General features: G+C 39.1%; 2 protein-coding genes across 11 annotated transcripts in view; one reads left to right on the plus strand and one right to left on the minus strand.

Annotated features, from left to right (window-relative positions):
• P2RY12 (purinergic receptor P2Y12) overlaps positions 1–9,854 on the minus strand; it is a 43,919-nt gene extending 34,065 nt beyond the window's left edge. The window contains exon 1 of one of the 2 annotated variants that reach the window (XM_072959163.1): positions 9,789–9,854. The gene's annotated coding sequence lies outside the window, so the exon portion shown is untranslated. The remainder of the gene's footprint in view (positions 1–9,788) is intronic. The other variant, XM_006202805.4, reaches the window with a different exon arrangement.
• Positions 1–26,600, plus strand: part of MED12L (mediator complex subunit 12L) — a 295,438-nt gene that overhangs the window by 242,425 nt on the left and 26,413 nt on the right. For 8 of the 9 annotated variants that reach the window (XR_012071818.1, XR_012071816.1, XR_012071817.1 and 5 more), the window contains exons 27-38: positions 1,152–1,340; positions 1,902–1,976; positions 2,087–2,277; positions 3,070–3,231; positions 5,114–5,225; positions 7,595–7,684; positions 8,661–8,770; positions 9,179–9,314; positions 10,119–10,280; positions 12,083–12,445; positions 14,276–14,432; positions 17,704–17,915. Coding sequence is in view for 5 of the 9 variants with exons in the window: in XM_072959151.1 (XP_072815252.1) it covers positions 1,152–1,340; positions 1,902–1,976; positions 2,087–2,277; positions 3,070–3,231; positions 5,114–5,225; positions 7,595–7,684; positions 8,661–8,770; positions 9,179–9,314; positions 10,119–10,280; positions 12,083–12,445; positions 14,276–14,432; positions 17,704–17,915 (1,959 nt within the window). In the remaining 4 variants the exon portion in view is untranslated. The remainder of the gene's footprint in view (positions 1–1,151; positions 1,341–1,901; positions 1,977–2,086; positions 2,278–3,069; positions 3,232–5,113; positions 5,226–7,594; positions 7,685–8,660; positions 8,771–9,178; positions 9,315–10,118; positions 10,281–12,082; positions 12,446–14,275; positions 14,433–17,703; positions 17,916–26,600) is intronic. The other variant, XR_012071823.1, reaches the window with a different exon arrangement.

The following is a 26,600-nucleotide window of genomic DNA, read 5'->3' on the forward strand; positions in this document are numbered from 1 at the left end:
TGGTTTATCTTTCCATTTTGTAGAAATTCTCCTTCTTTATTAAAAAAAAGATACACCATATATACTCTTTTTCACTTTGCTGTAGACATAATGTTGACAGGGTTGTGTTTTTATTAAGGGTAATTGTAACCATGGTAAACGTTAGCTATTAGTCATATAGATATTGAGAAAATACTGAGTTGTGCATTGGTTTCTAACTGTGGATGCACACTGGAGTCACTTGGGGAGTTTTAAAAAAATCTGATGCCTTAAATATTACTGGTGTCTGGGTGACATTACCTGAGATTGATTTAATTGCTCTGGTGCGGGGCTGGAGCTTTGGAATTTTAACAAGCTCCCCAAGTGATTTTAATGGACAGCCAGCATTGAGCCATTGGTGTAGTAGTTAAGAAACAGGTTTGATCTGAAATAGATCTGGGTTCAAATTTGGCTCTGGTACTGTTGGTGATTTTTTACCCCATTTAGTACAAGAGTTTGCCTTTGAAAAAATGGTGGAGAATAGCTGGTAGAAGTTTGGATTGGTGGAAACTCCAGAGGTCAGTTAGCCGTATGCATCAGTAGCCTTAAATTTTTGTTCTCCTCCTTTACCCAGCAACTGCATTTCTATGAAATTATCCTAAGTAAATAATTGTACAGAGAATAGATGTGCACTCATAGTTATTTATAACGGTAACATTATTCATTATGGCATCCAAAAGATAATTTTATAAATGCTATGCTGTGTTCTGTTTCTTCAGTGGAATATATTATAATGCATCATAAAAATGATGAAAACATAGTATAATATAGAATCATTCTTGTTATATAGCAAGTCTGAAGAATGATTACAAAACAGTACTTAGAGCAAGGGCCCATTCTCCAACTGAAAACACATACTAGTATTTTCCTTACTTAGCTTTCCTTTCTTTTTTTCCGGCACATTTCTTTTTTTGCATTCCTTATTTAAAATTTTCTGTAACCATGGTTCCACCTTCTGTTTTTAAGATGTCAAAATGCTAGAAAATTGGTCTGTAAGTCTGTTCCCTCCTATTCATCTAATATTTTTTTTAATGGGAAGATTCCTGCCCGCTTTATTGTGCATCATGATTTTAGTACATGTTACATACACGGATAGTCTCTGCCTGTCAGTCTCACTGCTGTGTTATTTTCAGGAATGGGTAGGAGAACACTGCTTAAAAGAACCTGAAAGATTATGCACAGACAAAGAACTTATCTTGGACCCTGTGCTCTCAAATATGCAAGCACAGAAATTATTGCAGCTTATCTGTTATCCTCATGGCATTAAAGAATGTACAGAGGGGGACAACCTACAAAGACAGCACATTAAACGTATTCTTCAGGTGAGTGATAATCTAAAAGATTGTGTTTTTTCTCATTTGACACATTTTTCTGTGGTAATAAGAGTTATATGTGTCACTGTTAACTAATTCTTAAAGTCAGAATTAATTGAAGGTTAGAACTCCCAATTTTCTTTTTTGTGTAATTGCCATGTTTTATTGCTGACTAGATATACATGCTGCAAATTGTATACAATCATTATATAAGTATTTTAACTCAGTGCTGTATTTACATGAAAAATAAGCTTTGTAGGGGACTGTCTTAAATACATTATTAAAAAATACTGAAATCGTTTTGTAATGGGATTAGTTAGATAACTTTTGGGAGAAGAAATGCTTGTCTTCTTTCTTTCCCATGCCTAACTGAGTGAGGCACATTATTTTAATATTGCTGTTTATTTCTTTGTGTATAATGAATATACGTAAGAGACTTGGAAGCCTTTTGATTTATATAAATCCTTTGTGTGGAATTATTCTGTTTTTTGAGAGAGGGAAAACTGCAAGGAATTATTAGATTTTAAGATATATTCAATATTTTTAATGTGTTAACTCCATTTTCCCCAGAATCTTGAGCAGTGGACACTGAGGCAGTCCTGGCTGGAACTTCAATTAATGATCAAACAGTGTTTGAAGGACCCTGTGAGTATATATTGAAAGCATGTATGTCTATCAAATTTTATGAAAAACTAAACCACATTTGAGGGCAGCGTAAAACACATGCACGCTGGTTTTCTTACGTCCAACTCCAGGGCTCTGGTTCGGTGGCTGAAATGAACAACCTGCTGGACAACATTGCAAAGGCGACAATAGAGGTATTTCAGCAGTCCGCCGACTTGAACAATAACTCTCCTAATTCGGGTATGGGCCTCTTCAACCCAAACGGGATTGGGAGTGCTGATACAGGCAGCACGAGACAGAATGGGATAAAGACGTTCCTAAGGTATTTTTTTCTGTAGTTTTATTAGGCTGTCATTAATTTTTCACATGTAACTGTACCTTTTATTTGCACAAAGCAGTCTTTCATAAAGCTGCAGGAATGCGGAGAAGATAATTACTTGCAAGTGTCGATTGTCATTATTTAATATGTTAAAGGGTCGTGCTGCTGAAGTGGGTGATGTCTTAGCGTTGGGGATATTAAGTTAATCAGGCCCAGACTCCTTGGAACCACAGAGGGCATCTGGGATGGATGAATTTCTCTGCTGTCCCCTGAGGCTACTCTATTCCATGGCATTCATTATGTAGGAAACACTCTTTCTGCCGTCTTTATTGATTGGCAGTTTTGCTCAAATGATAATCACAAAAGGTAGATTGACTTGTATTTCATCATTTTGGTATAAAGTGTAACTAATGGATTTTAAAATTTGGAAAATTGGTTATTAACATGCTTAAGCATAATCAGAACATTTCCTATTTTAACCATGACAGAAAAGCGTATTACTCTTTGGACAAAAGGACTGTCACTGCTCAGAGAGCCAGAACCGTAGAAAAACACTTTTATAGATTATAAAAGAAGTTTAGTGACAGTATCCTCTCAGCACCCCACCTTTTATTGCTCTCCGTCAGTGACTGAAAATTGTGTGCAAGTGTCTGGTATTTGGAGAGAGGAAAGATCGTATAGAAATAAAAGAGAAGAATTTAGACTAATCGGTGTATCTTGTGCATCAAAGTTATGCTTTGGAGTTTCTGGTGGAACTGCGAGAGCAGGGGGAATAACATCTGTTTCTGATTTTAGTTCCTCCGAACGCAGGGGCGTGTGGCTGGTGGCCCCCCTAATTGCCAGGCTGCCGACCTCTGTGCAAGGAAGGGTGTTGAAAGCCGCTGGGGAGGAGCTGGAGAAGGGACAGCACTTGGGTTCTTCCTCAAAAAAGGAACGAGACAGACAAAAACAGAAAAGGTATGGCTGGAAGATGTACTTCTATGTGAGGGTTTAAAGAGCAGTTGAGAAAATCCAAAATCCTACAGACATCCACGCTCATTGTATAGAGTCCACAGAAATTTCATCTTTAAATGGAATTGAAAATATTCTGTTAGGCAAGGCTCTGTTCCTAAGAGATTCCAGATGATAATATTTTGTACACGAGTTCTCAGCCCTGCCCAGATAGACCCCAGTTACACTGACAAACTGTTAAAAATCCTGACTTTTCAGCCCCACTTGCTGAATCAGATCTGGATCTCCCCTTGGTCCCTGTAGTCAACGGTTAATTTTTTTTTCTTATTATTTAAGTATTTATGTTGAAAGCCATAGAATTATTTATAATTCTGTCATGCTGGGCCCTGAAATAGTTACTAACATTTTTAGTGTTTCCGGCTCTTGTTCTAGACTAGATACTAACTTATAAGCCTTCAAGTTTAATGTTTTCTTAAGTTCATGCCCCAGGAAAGGTTTCAGATAATTATATTGGAAAACTGGCCACATAACGAGAAAGAGCAGAAGCATACTCTAATGTGAAAGCGTGATGGATTTAGCACCCCAGGAGTAGAAGGATATAATGATACTTCCTAACATGGAAAAACAAAAGCTCTGAACATACAAGTGTCTTGTCCCCTAATCACTCATATTTACGGAGCCCTCATGAAATGCCAGCCCCTGTATAAACTCATGTACATACATGAACTTTTAAAGTCTCACAGCAGTCATATGTGGTGGGTGCTCATTCTGTCCTTTTTATAGATGAAGAAACTGAGGCACTGAAAGGTTAAGTAAATTTCTCAAGGACATGCAGCTAAGGAGGTATAAAGCTAGGGTTTAAACCCCGGGGGTCTGGCCTCTGAATCTGCCCTCTTAATTAAAATACATTTTGGTATTGACCTAGTTTTGTATGTATGTTGTTTAGTATCTGGTTGTTTCATCATTGTTGCCTGTATTTATTAACCAACCAGATGACTCAATTTTACTTCTCAAAGTTTATGATGCTATGTCCGTTGCCTCACTTCCCACGGCAGGGACAGACGGTATTGGCAGAGTTTAAAGATGTCTCTTCCCAGGTCAGCCTCTCTCTGTTCTGCTGGTGGAAGATGAAGCAGATTGAAATATTTTGATCTTGATCTCATTTTAAGAAATTTTTATTTCCAGTGTAGCAAAGTTAGTCAGTGTGATTTGTCAGTTGTTTCTGATCATTGAAGAAATAATACTAAAATGCCAATTTTTAAAATGGAGTTTTTTAACTAAATGTCTTCAAACTCTCTTACAAGTCAAGTCCGTGGGATGTGGCGGAGCTGCGCCCTAGAGGGCACTAGCAAGCCTGCTGTTTGTGGAGCCCTCAGACCCGGTGCTAATCTTAGCTCTGCCCATGCCCGCTATTTGGTCCTGAGAAATGTGCTGAAAAACCAAACAAGCACAACCATCCTAGAGCCTGTTTCCTGGACCCCAAATAAGGATACTGCATGAGAAAAATGTTGAAATTTTTCATTGTATTCTGTGTGTCAAGTGATTTTCCTCCTGATGTGTATCTTTACATTCGGTTTACTGATGTCAACGACACATTCTCTAATCTCTGCACCCCCTACACATTCACATGCAGGATGAGTGTAAGTTTGGGAATGCCTTCAAGGGCAAGAGGACATATTAAATTATTTAGAAGCATTACAGTGGCTTTTAATCACGTTAGTTAGAGATATGATTTAACTTTTCAAGTAGCCTTGGCTGTTTCGTTCTCCACTCCCTTTTCAAATAGTAAAATAAATAAGAGCCAGTAACCCAAGGGCAGGAAATCAGTGTTGCCCAGGAAGTAATGTGTTCTTTCTAACTAGATCTGCTGTTATTACTTCCTTCGTAGTATGTCTCTTTTGAGTCAACAACCATTCCTCTCACTGGTCCTTACCTGCCTTAAGGGACAAGATGAACAACGGGAAGGCCTCCTAACATCTCTGCAGAATCAAGTTAATCAGGTAAAGTGCAGGAGAATATTGAGCCAGACAAGTATTTTTCTAATGGCATCCATTTGTTCTCCTTTCAGATACTGAGATTAAACTCATAAGGGCCCAACAGGTTTTGATTAGATGCAGGAAACATAGTCCATATCCTGTCTCCTGCCTGGCATTCTGGTCACCACGAGATGAACAACAGTGTCATATTAATTATGCATTGGATGAGTGCCTGTAGACTATAGAAGTAACGTCTGCATACTGCTCATAACTTTGTCGTCTCCGCTCCTCTCCCGACCCCGCCTCCTGGGAGAGGTGCTGGAGCAAGCTGTGTCGCAGGAGGCATGACCGTGAGACAGACAGACCTCTCCAGGTCCTCAGCTGAGTTTCCACGTAGCAGGCAGGGTCTGAGCTTGAGCTCTGTAGCTTCAGAAACTCAGTTTTACTGCCAGAGCCAAACGGATGCTGGTCCAGTGCACAAGGCACTCATTTACAAATCAGAAGTCATTTTGGTTCATTTATAGAGAATCTGAACTTGGCTTTTCCACCAACCGCAGTTCTCCTAGTCACTCTTTGGGGCACTTGTTTTCAGTGCACCACAAAGAAACTGAGTGATCAAATTGGAATTAGAAAGTATAGAATTGAGCAAAGTGGATAGGGTGGTCCTGTGGGGTGTTTAATCCTGCTGTAGAGCCCAGTGGAGTGTCCTGTGGGGCTGTGGTTCCATGACATTGTGTCTTCTTGAGTGGTCCTGGATGAACACGAACAAGTCACTTGGTCCTCTCGTCATCTCCTACCTTTTGGCGATGTGAGATCTGCTCTCTACACAGCAGCCAGAGGGATCCTTTATAAGTGTAAACCACATATTCTTCCAGTACTCAGAATGCTGCAGTGTTTCTTACTAAACTAGAATAGAAGTTCACAGTCTGGGCGTATAAGGCCCTGCATGATTTGGCACTGGCTCCCACCTCTGCCTTGTTTCCTGCCGGTCATGGCCTTGCCCACTCCATTCTTTTCACAGTGTCCGTGTTGCTGTTCCTTGGACTTGCCAAGCACATTCTTGTTACAGAGGCTTTGCGTCTTTCCTTCCCTTCCCTGGAAGGCTGTTCCTAGTGATTGGCATGGCCACCTCCGTCACCTCCACAGGTCTCTCTCTGCTCAGATATCACCTCCTTAGCCGCTCCCTGACCTCCACTCCATCACTCTCTAAAAGTCAGACCACAGTCATTATCTAGCCCCCTGCCCTGATTGATACCACATGTTCCAAACTTATTTTTGTCTCGCTGCCAGAATGTCAGCTGCATGACACCCTGTGACAGCCTGTGTGTTTTGTTAAACTGCCTTGCACCTTTCACCTGCCTTAGGGAAGGTCCATCCGTACCTTCTGATGCGATTTGCAAAGTTCTTTCCTTTAACTGTGCAGTGCACTTACAAGTCATCTGTTGGGCTCAGTTACTTCTGCATGTGACTCATTTCAGCTCTTTTATGATGATTCCCATTAGGGAGCCATATTTCAAAGCATGGCAGTGTGGTTTTTTTTTTTTTTTTCCTTATGTCATCTGATTCTGGGTGTTCCCTTCTTGTGGTTTGCCTTCCTAAGCAAACCTTCCCTTCCCCAACATTAGTCTGACTCAGTGAGGAAGCACTTTCTTAATAGATTGATATGCCTTTCAACTGATGCCCAAGATGTCACATTTTTCAAAATAGCTTACGTTATCCTTATCAAGAAAGACAAGTCTATAAGGTAACGAGCCTCCCTTCAATGAAATATCAAAATAATACATTCGCTAGGATTCACAGCATGTCCCTAGAAATATAAGACAATATAAAATGTAATTTTATCTATCTTTAGCTTTATACTTACCTTTATAAGACCAGTGAAATGATATATTAAAAATTTTTTTTGCCTTTTTCCGTTTTATTAGGTAGAATTATTATAGTTTGACTGCACATATACATTATATTGCATGTACATACATATATATAATATACTGCAACTTTTTTTTTAGTTTACATGTATGTACTAATCGTTGTTTCTAAGAACAGATTAAAGCTTTAGCTTTTTAAACTTACATAATTATCAAAGGAATAAAGTACCTTAATTTTTGTTAATGCTTAACTTGATGGCCCCCTAAAGGAATTTCTAGGACTTAGTAACAGGATATATAATTAGATAAGATTTTTCTGAACTGGATATGTAATTAGATAACAAAGAAATAACCAGATTTCTATCTGCTTGGAGGAAGGGGAGGAAAGCTCAAATTTTATTTTTCCCTTATTTATCTGTTAAGAAGTTGTTTTTGACTATCAGTAAAAAGCTCAGTTTAACTTTAAATATGAGAGGAATCAAATTGAACAGGGAAAACAAGTTTTTTTTTTTTTTTCTCATTTAGATTTTAAGTAACTGGAGAGAAGAACGATACCAGGATGACATAAAAGCTCGGCAGATGATGCACGAGGCACTGCAGCTCCGCCTAAATTTGGTAAGCGACTCTTCTGGCGTTTTCCCTCCATTAAACTTAGCTAAATGTGACAATAATTCCAGCTCTCCACTCTTCTCCTACCGTGGTCACAGTCCCTGTTACAAGGGGAGGCCTGCTCTTCGCTCTCTTTTCTACTTCCCTGTCTCTCTAACCTTGCATCTTCCCGGCCTCTGTCCTTCCTGTCTGGTCTGGCTTCTAGACAGTAGGAGGTGTTTTAGGCATTGGTCTGCTTCCTGCACCGCACGCCTAGGGACCTCTCTCATTCTTTTTCATTTGTGCCAAGATTAGGTCTTAGAGGACTACTGATTTGAGATGAGTGTAAACTTTCACTATGCTTATTTTAAAACTGTATTAAAATGTCCTTTAAGTCAAAATGTTATCAAGCTTTCCATCAAATTGATCATAAAGACAAATCCTATAGGGAGGTTTCACAGAAATTTAAGACTCCTTGCCCATTGCACATTCCTTGGAATTTTTCTTTTATCACTGCACAAACCCAAATAAAAGCTACTCTGGATGATGGCTTGCCTGGTATTTGATATTAATTCCCACATGTGAACGAGCAGACCTGGGGGCAAGCCTCCTGCTCATCATTACTTCTGTGTTACAGGATATGCCTAAGTGTTACTATGGCAACAGGCTTAGATTCAGTAGTAATTGACAATGCAAAGTTGCAGATAAATCAGATTTCCCGGTTTTGACCTATTCAGATTTAACTAGACTGAAATGGTACATCATGAAACTGGGTATTATGAAAGTTTAGGAACAAAAAAAGAGCTGGTTATACTAGCAAATAATTCATACTAATGATGTGTCCACACTCAGGTATCCCTCCCCACCCTTTTTTTTTGAATGACCAATTCCTGTGCTGATGATACTAGAAATAGTGACAAACTTTTGGCTGCACAAATTGATGGAGGTAGTATTTTCCCTGTAACACTATGCAGATTTTGTCACCGTGTTTTTTATGTTCTAGGTGGGAGGAATGTTTGACACGGTGCAGAGGAGCACGCAGTGGACAACAGACTGGGCCCTCCTCCTCCTTCAGATCATTACTTCTGGAACTGTTGACATGCACACTAACAAGTATGTTCTTACCACTTCACGTGGACTTTGCTGCATGCGTGCATGGTGGAAGTCTTCCACACCTTATATTCTTGGGTACCTTAAAAAAAAATCCTGTGCCTTAACTGTCAGGTATAAAATAAGCTACAAGGATGTATTGTACAACATGGGGAGTATAGCCAATATTTTATAATAACTATAAATGGAGTATAACCTTTAAAAATTTGTGAACCCCTGTATTGTGTACCTGTAACATATAATATTGTACGGCAACTAAACTTCAATTTAAAACATACAATATTTTAAAATAAATACATTTAAAAAAAAAGAAAACTTAAAAAAAATTCTATGCCTTAAATTGGAAAGTTCAATTAGTTAAGAATGTCTTAGTTTTGCTTTAAGGTGAAAACATTTTCTTTCTCCTCTTAGTGAATTATTCACAACAGTTCTTGACATGCTGGGTGTTTTAATCAATGGAACACTGGCCTCTGACCTATCAAATGCATCCCCAGGGGGTTCTGAAGAGAACAAACGTGCATACATGAACCTAGTAAAGAAACTGAAAGTAAGTTTGTGACCTGCCTGTACTATGAGCTCATACTATTTGTGGATTTATTATTTAGTGCATGTTATTTTATTACTCCTTAAATTAGATGTTATTTATTGCATTCAACTTAATGTAATGTGACTGTTTTGCCATTGGCTTTACCTTGGCTTCCCAGTACCCGAAAGTTGTAAGTATATGTAGCTTGAAGATTTTTCATAAAAAATCATACTCATAAAACATTTAATTTCTTAAGGAACTTTAGAAATCCAGTATCAAATATATAACCAAAATGCCAACATTAGATTGAGGAATAATTTGACCTTCGACTGGCAACATGCAGTTGAAAAATAAACATTTGCACTGATTATTTCTAAATTCAATTCATTTAACTAGGCATTAACGCAATCTTTGAAATAAACTGTAAACAAACAATGCCAGAAAAAAAAAATCAGCATGTCCAACAACCTTACTAACAAAATAGCCAGTGGTTACCTTGTGGTCTGACCCTGGATTGGAGGACGTGTTCCGAGCTGCAGCTCCTGCCGTCTGATTGCAAATACTACTCTGGATTTTTATCGTTTCAGCACAGTGATGTTTATTGTGTAACGAGGGTGCCTGTATATGTGGTCTATTTTCTACTTAAATAAGAGAAATGAAACATACTACTCTCAATGAGAGCTGCCCCATAGACCAAATTCAAGGTTAAAGAACATTCCAGCTGTAAAAAAGGAAATGTTTCATAGAGGAACTTCCTTCTTAGCTTTTGCCTTCATTGTCACTTCTGGCCCACTTCTCTCTCTCTCTCTCTCTTTTTTTTTTTAGAAAGAGCTGGGAGACAAACGATCAGAAAGTATTGACAAAGTTCGACAGTTGCTACCTTTGCCAAAACAGACATGTGATGTCATCACCTGTGAACCTATGGGTTCCTTGATTGACACAAAGGGAAACAAAATTGCTGGATTCGACTCTATAGATAAAAAACAGGCAAGAGTAAATGTTTGTTTCTCATGTATATATATAAATACATGAACAAAAGCAAACTACGTTTTCTTGTCTTCCTAGATGGCATGTAAAACATGTTAATTTTATTGTTTCTTAATTTTTTAAAACATAGTCTTGTCATTTAAATGCAGTGGTTCTTGACATTATCATACAGACAGGCCAAATCTTTGAAGATCTTCATTTATAACTGTTCTGAATTTAAGTGAATTTCTGAAGCCCATCAAGGGAAAACTAAATGAAAGCTTAGTGTAAAAAAAAGAAAAAATAGGAAAGGTCAGGTTTGATTTTACTGCAGAATTGGAAACAGAATACCTTTAGTAGATGATAAAAATTTTATTGATGATAGTCTTCGTATAGTAAGCTATTTTGAGTCAACAAAATATTTTATAGTGACGACAGTTTATTTTCTTACTAATTTAACAATGTTTAATGAACACTTGTGTATATAAGATATTAAGCAAGTTTCTCTAAAATATGAGAAGAGTGGTCAGTTATTCTTTCCATGAACATGGAGCAACCATAGATTACTGAAATCACGGAGCTGAAAGAGTTCCTACCCTTCCTGCTTAGGGGGAAGCAGACAGATACAGTCGGTGAGATTTGTATGTCATGGAACAGAGGATGCGGGGACCCAGAGAGGGGGCCCGCACACGCAGGTGAGGGGTAGGTAGTCAGAGCCGGTTCCTCAAGAAAACTGACACTTGAATCATTTTGGAGGATTAAGAGTTAGCCAGGAGGTAGGGCACAGGGTGGTACAGGCACAGGGAAGCGTTTATGCTCGTGGGAGGAAAGCAGTTCTGCAGTAACTGGGGGCGCCCTGAGTGCTGATGCCTGCACGGCTGTAGAGAGAGGAAAAGCTGAAGTCACAGGCAAGTTGAGTTTGCCGTGCTGGTGGGCTCTCCAGTGGTGACGCATCTGGAAGCCATTTGGATATGTGCTCTTGGTCTAATGTCAGGGCAGGCAGTAGGTAGCTGAGTCTCGGTGTTGGATGAAGCCACCCGAGGAAGAGCACCTGTAGTAGGAGTAGGAACATTGATGTGGAGTGCCTTGAGCAGGTATTTGCGGGGTCACTTTGAAGAAAAATATTTTCAAATTGGTGTACCAGGGTAAGTACCAAGGGACAGCACCAATTAATACCAAAAATAAGAAGCTTTTATTTTCAGAAACAGAATAGCACTTTGTCTTCTAACCTCAGCAGAGATAAGCTTGAATTGAAGGACTTTATTTGTACCTGTTGGTGCAGGTTAATTCTATACTAATATTACTGAACTGTTTAGAGACTGCCTGATCGAGTACACGAAAGGTGCCTGAATCAAGTCCACACGCTTTTGAAGTTAATTTGATCCCAATTAGAGGCTGAATATAACTTGACTCCTAAGTTTTGTTTTATCTTAAAAGCAATAAATAGATTCCAAAGGTTTATAGTTTACTACAGTAATTTTTTAGAAGTATTTAGCAGTATTTTTTTAGAATTAAAAAAAACTGAATGGGAAAAAAATGCCATTCTACAGGAAAATATACTGGACTATCTGGTGTTCCAGCCTGAACAGAGTGTCATATGGTATAAAGAACCATAAAACCAGACTTGAAGGTCCAGATTCTAGCTGCTGCTCGCAGTGATCCCGTGTCAGCCCAGACTCATTAGCAAGCCCGTCTGCCGTGTGCTCGGTTCTCTGAGGCCCCCGCCAGCCAGAATGTCCTCTGGATCCATGTCTTAAGCAAGCCTGGCCTCTGAATCAGGGAAAGATCGGAGCATGTGGTCATGGCGTGTCATTTTACCACAGGGTCTCCAGGTCTCTACGAAGCAGAAAGTGTCCCCATGGGATTTGTTTGAGGGTCAGAAGAACCCTGCTCCTCTGTCCTGGGCCTGGTTCGGGACCGTCCGAGTGGACCGAAAGGTGGTCAAGTACGAGGAACAGCATCACCTCCTCCTGTATCACACACACCCCATGCCCAAGCCCCGGAGTTACTACCTCGAGCCACTGCCCCTGCCTCCCGAGGAGGAAGAGGAAGAGCCCACATCTCCCATCTCTCAGGAACCCGAGAGGAAATCAGCTGAGCTGTCAGATCAGGGAAAAACCGCAGCCGATGAAGAGAAGAAAACAAAGGGAAGGAAGCGCAAGACGAAACCCAGCTCGCGAGCTGATGTGAGTAGGGGAAGCAGAGAGATCTCGGGCATGTTAGCGTCTCGTTGAAGGTTTGCTAGTTCCTGAATTCTATCCCTAGAAACATTCCCAAGATTAGTATAAGCCCGTTTGTAACAGTTACCCTGACAAGGCTCAGGGGTAATTGATGGAGCGGCACACAAATGGTGACTTGGCACAGACGACAGGATCCTAGCTTTTGATTTTTCCTCCTCAACTTTTTATAACTTTGTTTTATTTTAGGCTTTGATTGTGAATAATATTCATTTAATTTTCAGTGCCTCACAGTTTCTCAGATTTGAAACTTGAAATTTTTTGGCCTATAACATCTCTTCCTCTTACATATTTTTATTGAGGCATGTCTAAAATATTTTTTTTTGTATTTTGAGCAGTTGATACCTGTAGTGAATTAACATAAAAACTCTGTTTGCTTTCCTTAGATAAAACTGCATCTAATACATCCAGTAGGATGTTTCTGAGATTTCATAGTTTACCATTCCTCTTACTCTCCTGTATATTCTGTTTCTTTACCACATATTTTCTGAATTTATATGATATAAAATAAACATAATTTAAAATGGTTTTGTTTTTGTTTTCCTGTTAGCCTTCCCTACCTAGAGCAACATTTTCTTGAAAACAACAGAAATCCATGAGATGATAATTTAGATATAATTTTATAGAACTAATGTGTAAAATATCTTCCCATTTAAATTCACCTCAAAAATACTCAAGAGGGAATTTGAGACATTTTTCTATAAAATTCAAGGGTATTCTTATTACACAGAGGAAAAAATATTCATAATTTGGTGTTCAAACATCATGACTAATTATTGTTCACCTACGTCAAAACCAAAACATCTTTCCTAGCTGGTAGCTTGATGATTAATATTATTCTAGAAATGACTACCATCACTTTTGGATGCCACTGAAACATCAGTGCCCCCTTCTTGTATAGCCTTCCTGCCGTTAGTTCTGTGTCTTGAAAAAGATGCTTGGTAAGATCAGACTGCCACTCCCCCACATCTGGGTCTCCTATCCTGCATGTTCACATGGATGGGTTTCTGTTCTTTTCAGATGCTTTGAAAGACCTAAAACTCCTCTCACTCCCCATGTGGGTCCTGGTCCCGTCCCTTTCTCCCACACTTCTCCTGGAGCTGCCTCTTTCCAATGGGCTGTATTACAGAGAACTGAGATTTTATTTTTCCTTCATCCTTCAGGACTAGACGAGAGCAGGAGGGACTTGAGTCGGGGAATTGAGGTCTTCGGGGGGTGATCCTTAGAGACTTTGCAGCTACTGTAAGGAAGAGAAAGCCCTGGGCAAGCGGTGTGGTGAGGGGCGGAGGGGGACTGCACCGAGAGCTGTCTGCTTTAGAGAGCCATCTGGAAAACTGCAACTAAGACCAGAGACTGGCTTTAAAGAATCGTGGGCCTTTCTGGCATAATTCTCGTCCAGGTCCAAGGTATCAGGAAAGCCTTCCAAGATGAAGTGATCAGGGGACTCAGCAACCGAAGTTGCTTTTACAGCTGTGGGTGATGGTCAGTATGGGTATTCTAAATGTGCTGTTAGTATTTTAAAAACAGGGTTCAGGAAAGATCCCTTTCCATCTTCCCCCAATGTAGCCAAGTAGATTTTAAGTCCAGGTTTTAACTTAAATGAGTGTTTTGCAGAGAATATATTGAGACTCTTGCCTTCTGTTTTCCCCTTTGTCAAAATAGCCTTGTCCGCTGGGGTAGGGGGCTCTCTCAGATAATGTGATCAGAAGAGTTTGCATTAATTACATACGTGGTATGTGGAGTTAAGTCACTTTTTTTTTTTTTAACTTCATGTTGAAGGAGTATCCGCAGAGCAGCATATACCGAGTGCCTCCCAATTACTCACCTGTCTCCTCCCAGATGGTGCACCACCCGCAGTCTGCCTTGTGGGGCTACAGCCTCATGGGGCAGCCCCAGCAGCCCGGCTTTTTCCTTCAGAACCAGTCTCTTACTGCAGGTATGTGAAGAGAGAGTGAAGTCAGGTGTCTCTGAGATCAGAGATAGCTTGGGGTTCTCTTTGCTATTAAACTGAAACCTCCACAAAACTTGCCGATTTCTAGAACTCAGTGCTCAGTGCACATTTCTGGAATTCTCGCTGCTCAAGATGCTTTCTTCCTCTTCTAAAATAAGGTTTCAAGTTACGAGTTGAGGTGCCGACTTTGGAATTTTCATCCGGTGTTGGAAGGAAATTAGCCATTGATGAAAAATCTAAGTTACAAAATATAAAATCACTAGAAGTTTTAGGTTGTGAAATTCATGTACACTTTTATCAGATGTAATTCTCATCAGCGCTTTAAAAGATTAGACAGTATTGCAGTGTCTTTTATTGTTTCCTCATGTGATGAATTTTGAATTGCTTATACCGTGAAGGATCTCAGAAATTTGGTTCAACAAATAGATTTAGATGTCAATAAGAAAAACAGCCGTATCCACAGTAAATGTTAGTACTGCTTTGAAATTTTTTAAAAAAATCTCTTAATTAGCAGTGAATTTCATTTTTTTCTGAATGAAAGTGTGACTGTTTTTACAAAACAATTGATTTTGAGATCTCAGTCTGCATTTTGTTAGGATGTGCCATTCGAACAAATAATACTTTTCCTTGCTGTATTCTGTGTTTTACTGTGATTTTTATTATGAGTGTGATGTTTTGAAGCCTGGGGAAGAACATGTTTGATTTTTGTCTTACAGTAGTGTGGAATCTGTATCTTGTCCTCTAAATGAGCAGTTAAGAGGGCTGGTCTGGGAGTCAGTTCTGTTCGGGTCTGGCTCTACCGCTCTCTTGCTGTAATATCTCCACCAAATCTTATTTTCTCTGTGCCTCAGCTTGAGCATCTGTAAAGCAGATGTGCTAACTTATACCTCATGGTGTGGGTGGTTCCGGTATGCATTCAGTGAAATGTACTGAGCGTCACGATGGACCAGACCCTATTCTGGTTGTTAGGATATTACAGTAAACAAAATGGATCAAAATGCCCATTCTCTTCTGAAGGATGAAATAAGGTTTATATTGCACATACATGCATATATATAATTTAAAGTAAATTTTAAAAAATATAGCATCTAGAAGACAGCCTGACACAGCAGATATATTCATATTCAGTAAATGGTCTTAACATGTGTCTACCTCAGGGCTTTTGCACCTACTGGCACTGCCTGGAGTGCTCTCCCTCACAGTATCTATGCTCACTGCCTGCCTCCTTCAGGTTTGAGGAGGCCTGCTTTAAGTTGCAAACCCACCCTTTCCCTGCCTGCTCTGTTCCCCTCCTCGTCTTTTGAGTTTCTTCGTGTCAGCATCAGCACATTTTATAGACTGAGACATTTGACTTACCTCCTGGTTTATTCTGCCTTCTCCAGAAAGCAAGCTCCATGAGGGCAGATATTTTTGCTATTAAGTTCACTCTTATATGCCCGGAACTTAGAACAGCATCTGGCTTATGGTGGGCTCTTAAAAATAAGTTGTTGAAGAAATGAGCATAGACTACAAAGAGCAAATAAGTGTGGAAAATAATGTATGCTCGTCGTCTCTTTTGACTTTCTCTTTAATTCCCAGGGCCTTGTACATTTTTTTTTATTTTACCATTTTTATACCTTGTAGATATTGAAATCAAACACAAAGAATATCTATAAATTGAGAGCTAAATATTTTACAAAGGCATATATCCTTCCCCCCTAGAATACTATAAAAGGTGTTTGTAAGTTGAGCAACTTTAGATATTAGATACGCCTTAGGTATCATGACATGTAACCAAAAATGGAAGAAAACAATTATGAGGATTTTACATGTGTGAATTAATAGATTTTCATAAAATTATGAATGCTATGGAGTTGAGGAAGAATATATATACAGTGTGCTTCCATTATATGTAGTTAAAAATGCAAAACAGTGCCCTTACACACACACACACACACACACATATATATATACACACACACATCTACACCTACAGCTTAAGCCATCTTTCTTTTTCTCATGTATACACACTAGTATGGTAAAGTTATAAGGAAATATATGTGAATAATAAACACCATTTGGTGAGAGAAAGGGAAAAAATTAATGAGGTAAAAATATGCAGAGAGCTCCAACATGTTTATTATATTTTATTTCTTTAGCTGATTTAGAAGTATAAGATTATAGAAAAGTTAGGAAAATTAAAAGAATGTAGGCCATCATCTAATCTTTAAAAAGAATCTCCCTTATAAAATGAGTCAATAATGTTTTGATGCATTAGTATATTTCCAATTCTTGCTTCAACAAAAGTTACTCATATTACTCAAACTGACCTCTTACCCTCTCCCAAATATTCTTCAAATGCCACTGAATGACTTCGTAAATCATATTGCCGATTGTGATACTGAGCCTTTAAGGGATGTAGACTTCCAGTGAACAGCATTAAAATGTTTCTATCATTCAACTTGCTTTAAAAAATGATGTAACATTGGTAAGGTGTTTATATAGGGGTTTTCTTACTCACATACATTTGAGGGATATAAACTATCTGGTAAAGGATTGGCACCTAATTTGAAGCCAGCACATTTTGAAATTTTTTTCCCTCTTAAAGGCATTTGACACATTATGTAGGCAAATATGGTAATACTTTCATTTTTTTAAGCATCACTGTAATTAACATCTCTTGTTTATTTGACTTACAGCCTTCAAAAAAGATGTTTTTTGTCTTTAGAATCATGACATTTGAAGTTTCCAAGCATTTCAAGTTTTTAAAGTATTTTCATGCCTCTCTGCCACGGAACAGGCATGTTAATTTTGCCGTGGTAAAGAAGCTTAAATACTATGAACTTGAAAAGGGTTTACAATTACAAAAGGGTCTCTATGCCTGGCTTAGGACACTTGGCAAATACACCACGAAGGAAATACATTTTGTGCAAGTCATGTGCTTGTTCCTGAGAGCCTTGCATCGTTTAAAACCCACATGATTCTGAAATTGTGCCAACAACTCCGCTTCTCAGACGTTTCACTTTATCAGCTGAAGTGGGTCCTCTGTGAAGCCATTCAAATATTATCACCCACTGAACAGCACCCTCCTCAGCCTTAGGATTTGCTGCAACTCTTAACAGATCTTCAATATTTGCAGAGGGTGAGGCAGTGCCTTCCTTCCCATCATGCTCCTCAAGTGAGGCTTAGAAAGTGAGATACCCGTGTTTTGATAAAATAAGGCAAACCTGTTGCATTAACATGCACAGAAAGCTCCTCCTTCTGGTTGCTTTGGTAGGTGGCTCCAGACTGGACCCGGCGGGCTCCTTTGTCCCCACCAATACCAAGCAAGCTCTGTCCAACATGCTGCAGCGGCGCTCGGGGGCCATGATGCAGCCGCCCTCCCTTCATGCCATCACGTCCCAGCAGCAGCTGATACAGATGAAGCTTCTGCAGCAGCAGCAGCAGCAGCGGCTCCTCAGGCAAGCCCAGGCGCGACCTTTCCAGCAGGTTTGTCCACCCCCTGCAGCGTGGTCCTGCGCGTTTCCCTGGTCCCTGTAGCTGGGGATGCGTGGGGGTGCGTGACATGTCCTGCCTGGTGCGCATCCCTGTGGACTTGTGTGAGTGCAGGTATGTCTCTCCTGTACGGGTGTATAAACACTTTTCCTCCCTGGCAGTTTACTGTTACCACTGACCAAATAACTTGAAATGTCTTCGGTTCATTAAAAGTAAGCCTAAAACGAAAAGAAGAGCTAGTGCTTTTCTAGTCAGTTAGAAGCTGTAGAACTTTTATCCCTGAAGTGACCTGCTCTGAGCACTCATTCCCTGTTATAATTATGTCCCTTTTCTGTTCTCCTTTTAGCTCTGCTTTCATGGATTAGTATTTGATTTCTGGCTTGGAGGTGGTATCTCTGAAGCCCTGATGTTTCTTGGGTTTTCTCTGCACAGACTCTGAGTCTAGTGCGGACTTAATAGGAGCTACAGAAAACACAGGATACACTATATATAATAGTCAGTATATGGATAGCTCTAGTTCTCGATTTATATTATTTCTCTTCTTATGCCCTGTAACCCACTTTTCTGTAACTTTTTAGATGACAGGATTATTCAACAAAACATTGGTGAAAGTCACCCAAAACTTAGTATAGACTCATAAAACCCACGAATCTGTACATATACAATAAAAAGAGGGAGGTGAGAGTGTGACTTTTTTCTTCTAGTTTCTCTATGCTTCTTGTGTTTTCCAATTTTTCTTAAAAAAAAAAAAAAGGCACGATGGTGGTGATGGTGGTGCTGCTAGCCCCTGTTACGACACTTACTTCTGCCAGAACGCCTCAAAACACTTGGCCGTGCTGGTGATCTTAGCTCTCACAACCCTATTATCCTCCAAGGAAGTAGCCAGTCTTCCCGTGTATCCTGCTCTGTGACAAACTACTGGTTTTCAAGTTAGCAAGAAATTCTAATGCTTTAAAAAATACTCTTTGTATCTTGAGTAACTTTCTAGCCGTACCTTCACTGTAAAACTCCATGGCACTTCTGCCTTCAGTCCACGCAGTGATTTTGGTGGGGTGAGAGCAGTAGGGATAGTTATGCAGTCTTAAAAATGCTTCCTTTTTTTAAACCTGTGTTATAAGAGGGACAGGAGAGAGGAGTCTAGTTTGAAGTGCAAGGGAATACAGACAGCAGTGACTGACGTGCTTGCCTCTTCCTGACCCCTCAGGGAGATTCTGTTGCTCATACTCCCTGGGTGTCAGGAAAGATGGGTCTGAATTGTTTCTTACACTGGAATGATGAGGATTTGATTAAAATATTTTACAAACCTTGATTTTGCTTAAGAAAGCAGCATATTGAGAGCCAGTTAAAACCTGTGTGGGATTTTAGCAGTTCTTGGGGATGAACAAAAATAGTCGTACCACTGTTTCAAATCCGTATCAAGAAAAAATAATTTACTAGGAGTTGAATAACCATTCTACTAGAATAAACTCAGCTCCCTTTTAAAAGTAAGTTAAGCCTAAGTAAAATTTACCTTCCTAGAAGTATGTTTATTTCTTCCCATCTACCTTTTTATCACAAGGTATAATTTGACTTATTACTAACCCACTTTCAGACTATTACTGCTGAATTCAGTTTTGAATTTCTCTAAGTGGTTCCTAGCCCTGGGCAGAATCTCCCTGAGCCATTTATAGAATATGTTCGCTTAACTTGATTGAGATAAATTTGTAAGAAAGCAATCGGTTGTAGGCTACAGACGATGAATCATCAGGGTTTTCATGGCATTGAAAGGAAGCTTGCTGACAGAGACAGAAATAATGTGCTCAGTTACAGCTTGTGGTTTCTGGTAAGAACACTGGGTTATCAAACCCTGGAGCAGGTGCCTTCACTGTGCATCCAAATAAAGGACTTAGGTGACTTGGTGAGAGAACACTGAGTCAGAGCCTTCCGAGGTTGTTAGCTCCTCGGCACGGGTGAATCTAGCATTCTGGAAGCACGCCTCCTGGATTGATGAAGCCCATTTCAGTTGAGCAGCCAACCCTTTTGTCTGGTAATCGTTCTACCCCACGGATATGGTATGGCCTTGGAACTCACTCTTTAGCAGTGTATTTCAAACATACAAGAATAGAAAATAATATCGCAAACACATACTTACCACCTAGTTTTATTAAATAATAAGTGTTCTGCTGCATTTGTTCTAGCACATTTTAAAAAAATAAAACAGTACAGACATGAATGAGGCCCGTGGTCTCCTCTCATTTCCTTTCTTTCCTCTAAAGAGGTAATCCTTATGATGAATGTTGGGGTTTTTTTTCTTACGAACGTTTTTATATTTTTACTACATATTTTTGCATCCATTGACATAAACATGGTATAGTATTACTTTCAGATCTGAAACTTTATATGATAGTCTTACACTTATTATATTGTTTTGTGACTTTTTAATTTTGACTAATTTTGAATCATATCTACTTTGTTACACTTAATTTTATTTTGTTGTCCTGGTTGGATTGCTATTCCATTATGAGTATTAATATTTATCTGTCCTGTTGATGGTCATTTAAGTTATTTCCCATTTTTGATCACTGTTAACCATGCTAGAGTAAACGTTTTTGTACATCTCTTCTGCACACGCGGAGTTTTAGGGTCTGGAGTTGGAAGTGGAAATGTGGATTTGATTGCGAATTTGATTTCTAAAGTGGTTGTGATTCCCATCAGTTGTGAATGAGTGTTTTCCTTTCTTCACATCCTCACCAACCCTTGATATTATCAGACTTTAATGTCCTCATTCAGAGCAGGTGAAATGGTATTGTGTGATGACGCTGTAATTTGCGTTTTCTGATTTCCTGTGAGTTTAGGTGTGTTTTATAACTTTACTAGCTATTCAAGTTCTCCCTTCTGTAATTTTCTGGATTGTATAATTTGAGCGTATTTCAAAATGATTTGGTTCTTACTTGGTAAGGGTATGCAAAATAGTCTTGTTGAAACAAATCTTGAGTTTTAACGATTATCTTCAATGCATTGACTCAGAGAGTATAATTTATATACATCTCAGCAACAGAAATGAACTTAGTAGGACAATGAGCTAGTAAATGTGTCCTAAACTCTGTCATTTGGTTCCTTGGCTGGAAACCATGTCCAGGAAAGTGGATGCTCTGCTTATTACTTAATACCTGGTATTTCTGTTTATTTGAATGATGAGGAAGTCGACCATTTCATTTGCTGAAATTATGAGTGTGCAACTGTTAATGAGCCGGAAGATAGCTTACAAAGCTTGATTTTTATGAGCAGGGAGAAGATTGGGGTAGCAGGTGAGAGAATGAGCCACTAAGACAAATGAATATTTGCAATGAATTATGTACCTACCCCTAACATGACGAGAATAGGTATTACTTGCTTGGGAAATTCCTGTGATTTCTAGTCCTTAGGGGAGTAAAATACCTTTTCAATTAGGGTTGAGAATTTTTTGCCATATCTCTATTTCTAAAACGCAAGTTGAACAGAAAAATTTTAATATCTCAGACAAAAGGTCACTTAAAATCCATTTCTGAAAATGAGTGAACAAGGGAGTCATTGATCTGAGTTACAGGAGTTTTTTTCCCCAGCATGAGTTCCCTTTTTCTAAGTCTAATTCCCCGTTAGCATGCAAACACTGGTGGCACTATGAGTATCTGTGTTCTATTTTGGTTGATTGAATGTGTGGTGGAACTGATGTTCTGCTTTCATGGGCATTTACTGGGTTGGAGCTGTCTATCCTCCAATGGTATGTGACCTGTTCACCTAATGTCTTGTCTGTTTGATGTGACCCAGTGTCCCGAGCTCTCCCCAGCTCTGGGCTAGGAAGGAATGTGGTGCTCTTTTGCTTGCACTGGGGCACCAACATGCCTTAGTTTCAAGAAGCTATCTGGGTCTGATGGCGCCCCCAACTCCTTGTATGTCCTCATTTAACCTCCAGGTTGTGCTGTTCCATTAAATGACTCTTGCCATATTATTTGTCTGTGACCCAGCCGACGGTGATATTGTTTGGCATATAAATTAATAAAACTTCTTAAGGCCTGGGTTTTTAAGTCTTGACTCTCTGAAACATTGTTTTTAAAAATGAACTAATTCATATGTATTTTGGCTCCCCACATCATTAGGCTAAACGATCTTATCTGTATTGTCTGCCATTTTCTTGCTGTCCCCTTTCTGTAGGACTTCTGTAACTCTGCTGTCTCCCTTCTGGAAGACTTTGACAACATAATGGTAACACCCCTGCTGTCATTCCTTTTTCTTTCTTTTCTTTTCTTTCCTTTTTTTTTTTTAAACTTTTATAGCATTACTCTTTGAACATCAAAGTGAGAAGCGGGTTATTCCTCTATAGCTGGTGATAATTACAGTCCTCATTTCACTCTTACTCACTTGGTTTATGTTTGAGACTGTAACACAGATCATGAATGCATTGACCATGTTCAGCTTAATGGAGTTTATTTCTCAAAGTTGTCCCTTTGATTGCCTCATGATTTTCATCATACATGTGTATGGTATAGAAACCAGCAGACATTCATGGCCTGGGTTTGGGACCATAGACCAGTTCATATACCTTCGTCTCAGTCCCAGTTTTGAGCTCTTGCTTCTCTCTGGTAACTCACATCATTCGTAGGGGAACGCATGGCATGCTGACTCACAGGCCAGTGCAAGATAATGAAAACTGTGGTTATGAAACATGCCCTTCTCATCACATCCCACTCACTGTTCTTCCTAAATTCTCAACAGAACGCATCATCTCTGTTTTCTTTCCGGTATGGAGGAGGTGTTTTTGGGGCATAGGTCTTGTGCATGCATGTCGTAAGATTTCATCTCTACTGCTTTGCCTGGGCTAGCTAAGAATGCATGTTTTGCATTAAATTACTTGTAGGTTTCTGTATCAGGTAGCCAACCCACAACATAAATCCAAGAAGCATTAGAATAAAAAAGAGCACACATCTCAGATGTGAATGTAAGTCAACTTGTTTCACTGCCAATTTGATGGGTAACATTTTCTATACACTGGTGAAAATATCCTTAACTGCATATACAAGTTTTGAAAATATTCAAGTTATGAAATACTGTTATACAGGCAATTTTTTTAGTTCTTTCAGCAGAGGAAAATTTGGAGACTTCCTTGGAATCAATTTTTCTATCCATTTTTCTTTACATTTTTAGTATACCGAGAGCAGGCGAGGTTTTCGTTTATTTAAAAACTTGAAGTCAACTTTGTCAGATTTCAAAAATATTTTGAAGATAGCTTATGTTTGCTGTAGGGCATTTACTGTTCGAGATAATAATGAAATTTGAATAAATACAATTTGCGTTAATTACTGATTGTACTTTTTTAAAAACTAGACAAAGTATTTTGTTCAAGTATTTAACATCAAAAGGTAATGTACTTTCTGTATTCATTCTGATAAATGGAAACGTATATATATATCTTCACTGTCCTTTTCACCATTCTTATTTTCTTTTAATATTCGCCAGGATTAGGAATTTAATGAATGTATATCCTCAACCAATCAATATGTTATACTCATGATTTATGAGCATATTAACAGAATATATTGTGAAGGTTTATTTTTGTATAAAGTGTGTCTATTTCAGAATGAATCAGTGTGTTCCAGCCATTACTGTTACTGTTAATTAATTCCCAACAAAGTTATATTTGATATGAAAGCTTTATAAAAGAATCAAGTGTAACTGGTCAACAGGACCTCTCACAGAGTTTTCTGGTATCTGTTGTCTGCAATCAGAATACACTCGTATAATGTGCTGACCATAACTTCTGGGTCACACCATTTGTTGTTCAGCCTTGGGCACCATTACTCAGTACCTTCCAAACCAGTAGTGGCAAATAAAGGCCATTTTGCTAGGTGACTCATAAAACGTTACCCACACTGGGTATTTTCAGAAACAGAGTCACAAAATCTGGATGTGGTTTTTCAGGTACAGCTTGTCTCTACTTGAGACCCTTAAATGCTATTGGAAAGTTACGAAATAGGGGTTTGAGAAAAAGCATTACTAGTAGATGGGGTGGATGGAAGATTCCTCATCCTGACATGCTTCTGATTGCATTGCTTACTGTCTGCTAATTGGAGTTAGAACCAATTCTCCGTTAGAAAGAGATCCTTATATTTTCTCAGTTGACTGAGAGAGTGAACTAATGAAGGGAATAGGGCCCAGAAGAATGAAAATTAACTTTGAAGATGATTTATCAAAAATTATTAACTTACTGGATGCATGAATTTCAAATTATGCAAGAGGTTTTGAGTCCACTCTCTTTGAGCTCAATAACGTCTCTGGTGTCATTGAAAATAAAGCCATCAAAGAGAGAATTGTTCCTATAAAAGCCAGGAAGATGAATCAGTATTGAAAAGCACAGCTTTCTTAGAAGTTTTTAGAAAGTGGAAATTTTAGAAAATATTATGGATTTATATTTCCTACCTAGAGGCCAGCCCAAAGCAAAGTGCATGAAAACAAACGCAGGAGAACAAACATAGGCATTAATCTCAAGTAGCAATGCAGAGGTGGGTTCATGTAACTGTCAGAATTCCCCCGCTAACTGTGACTTGGTCCCTTAGCACCTGTAAATTGGGTGCTGGAGCCAGGGCACAAATGTGTCTTATTTTCTCTCTCAGTTATGTGCTCAAAGTCACATGGCACCTGGCTAGACACAAATACTCCACCAAAAACCAGCCTCCCGAACTGCCGTCTCCACCCCCAGGAATAGGAAGTTAATGCTGCCTCTCCCTGTTTCAGTTAAGCAGAGTGTATTAAGAGGGGGACTTGAGCTGCTCTCCAGATAGTAATGCAGGCAGAAAGGAGAAATCATTATAGTGGCAGATGCTAAAAATTAAATTAAAAAGTGAGTTTTTGAAACAAAAAATGCTACCAAAAAATAGGGGCAATTGGAAAGCACTTGGTAAGCTAATTTATGCTGAAATATAAATCCCAATTTACCTTTGAAACTCTTGTTTAATAGATAGACTAAATTAAATCTTAGATTGCCTCAATAGATCTTTATTGAGCATTTCCTGTATGCCAGATGCAGTGTTGGGAACGGATTAAAAATAAATAAAATAAAGCTTAGGAAATTTTCCGAAAGTAATGGATAAGTAGATTACTTATAACTAAGGCGACCAGAAGTCATGATTTGCCAGGCCTGGTCTCACTTTGCCCCGCCTCTCCCAGCCCGGCCCAGTTTCTTGCTTAAATGCAGCAAAACCATTCCACCAACATTTAAAATTTTATTACCAAATTTCAGTTTTTAGTTTTCTCACTTATTCCCACATTTTGGTCCCCATTTAAGCATTTGTAAAATCTTTCAAGTTACTAAAGAGCATCTCCGTCAGTCATTTTTTACTCAACAGACTGAACTGTCTCTACACATAAATAATTTGTTCCTGGCGTTATTCTGGGAAACCCAGAGAACAGGAGTTCACTTCAGTTTGGCAGAGGAGATGGGTGTTTTCATTCAGGGCAAATACGCCTGTGAAGCCCTTGGGGAGAGCGGGCCAACTTGGGGTGTTTGTGATTACTTCAGAGAGGGTGCCGACTACTAGGATTCTTACCTACTGTGCTTACGTAGTGAGTTGGGGGGGAAATGATGATGGGGGAACATAATATATTGACATGTAAACCGTTTACCTTTAGACTAAAAATGGTTCACGTTCACTGAAGAATACGTGAATTTTAGAGTGTAAAAACTGATTTGAAAATTTTCACCCCCTCCTTGCTTTTTTCAAAGTTACAGTGTTTTTCCTTGAATATTAATTTTGTAATTTAAAAAAATGTAGATAGTTTAAAATTCATAGTTCTTAAATTTGAACAGTCTCAACTGTTATTTGTCATTAAAAGGGTGTTGCCCAGTAACTCGGGTATTTACCTTATTAGAACTCTGGTTTCCCCTCACACCTAAGTTGTAGTTTGTTTCATAAAGTTCTTCCATTGCAAAGGAATAGTGAAGCTAGAGAAGCTCTGTTTTCTGCATCTGCACGCAGCTGTCTCATGCAGACCACATCTGGTTTCCCTCAAAGCTGAAAAAGGGCACAGGTATTTTAGACTACTAAAGGATCTCAAGATTCTAACTCACATAACTCATTCATTTTTCTTCTGTAAAAATGATAATAATATACATATATTTGTCCCCACAAAAAAAGCACAACACTGTTTCAGGGACCTTGGCCGACGCTGTCAGGGAGCACTGGTCCGAGGAGTGGCATTTAAAGATCTGGGTGATTTCATGACTCCCTGGCTTAGTGTCTGGAGGATCAGGAGCCACTGGGCTACTTTGGGGCGATACTCCTGCCACACTGCCATGGCGTGGATTCTCATAAAGGGAGTTGGGCTATTTTTCTTAGACCAAAGCAAGAAGAGAGATAATTGCACTTAAACTACACAGCTAAAGGCTGGTACCAGGAAGAGACCCTATTTTAGAAAGTTAGATTCTTGTTGAAGCTGTTATATGTAAATACCATAGTGGATGCTCAGAAATTCGTGTTTGGTCCATGTGTGGAGAGTCACCTTAGGAGACGCTGAAGTTTCTTAAATTCCCTCAAGGGCATTTATGTCAGGACCAGGGAAAAGGCTTCCCCGTCTGATGTACACAACATAGTATTTCAGTATCTCATTAGCAAGTCTTCATAGAGCATCTCCTTTTGGTTTCTTATTGGGTTGAGTTTGAGAGGCTAG

This window comes from Vicugna pacos, chromosome 1 (assembly GCF_048564905.1).
Source record: "Vicugna pacos chromosome 1, VicPac4, whole genome shotgun sequence".
Lineage (NCBI taxonomy): Eukaryota > Metazoa > Chordata > Mammalia > Artiodactyla > Camelidae > Vicugna > Vicugna pacos.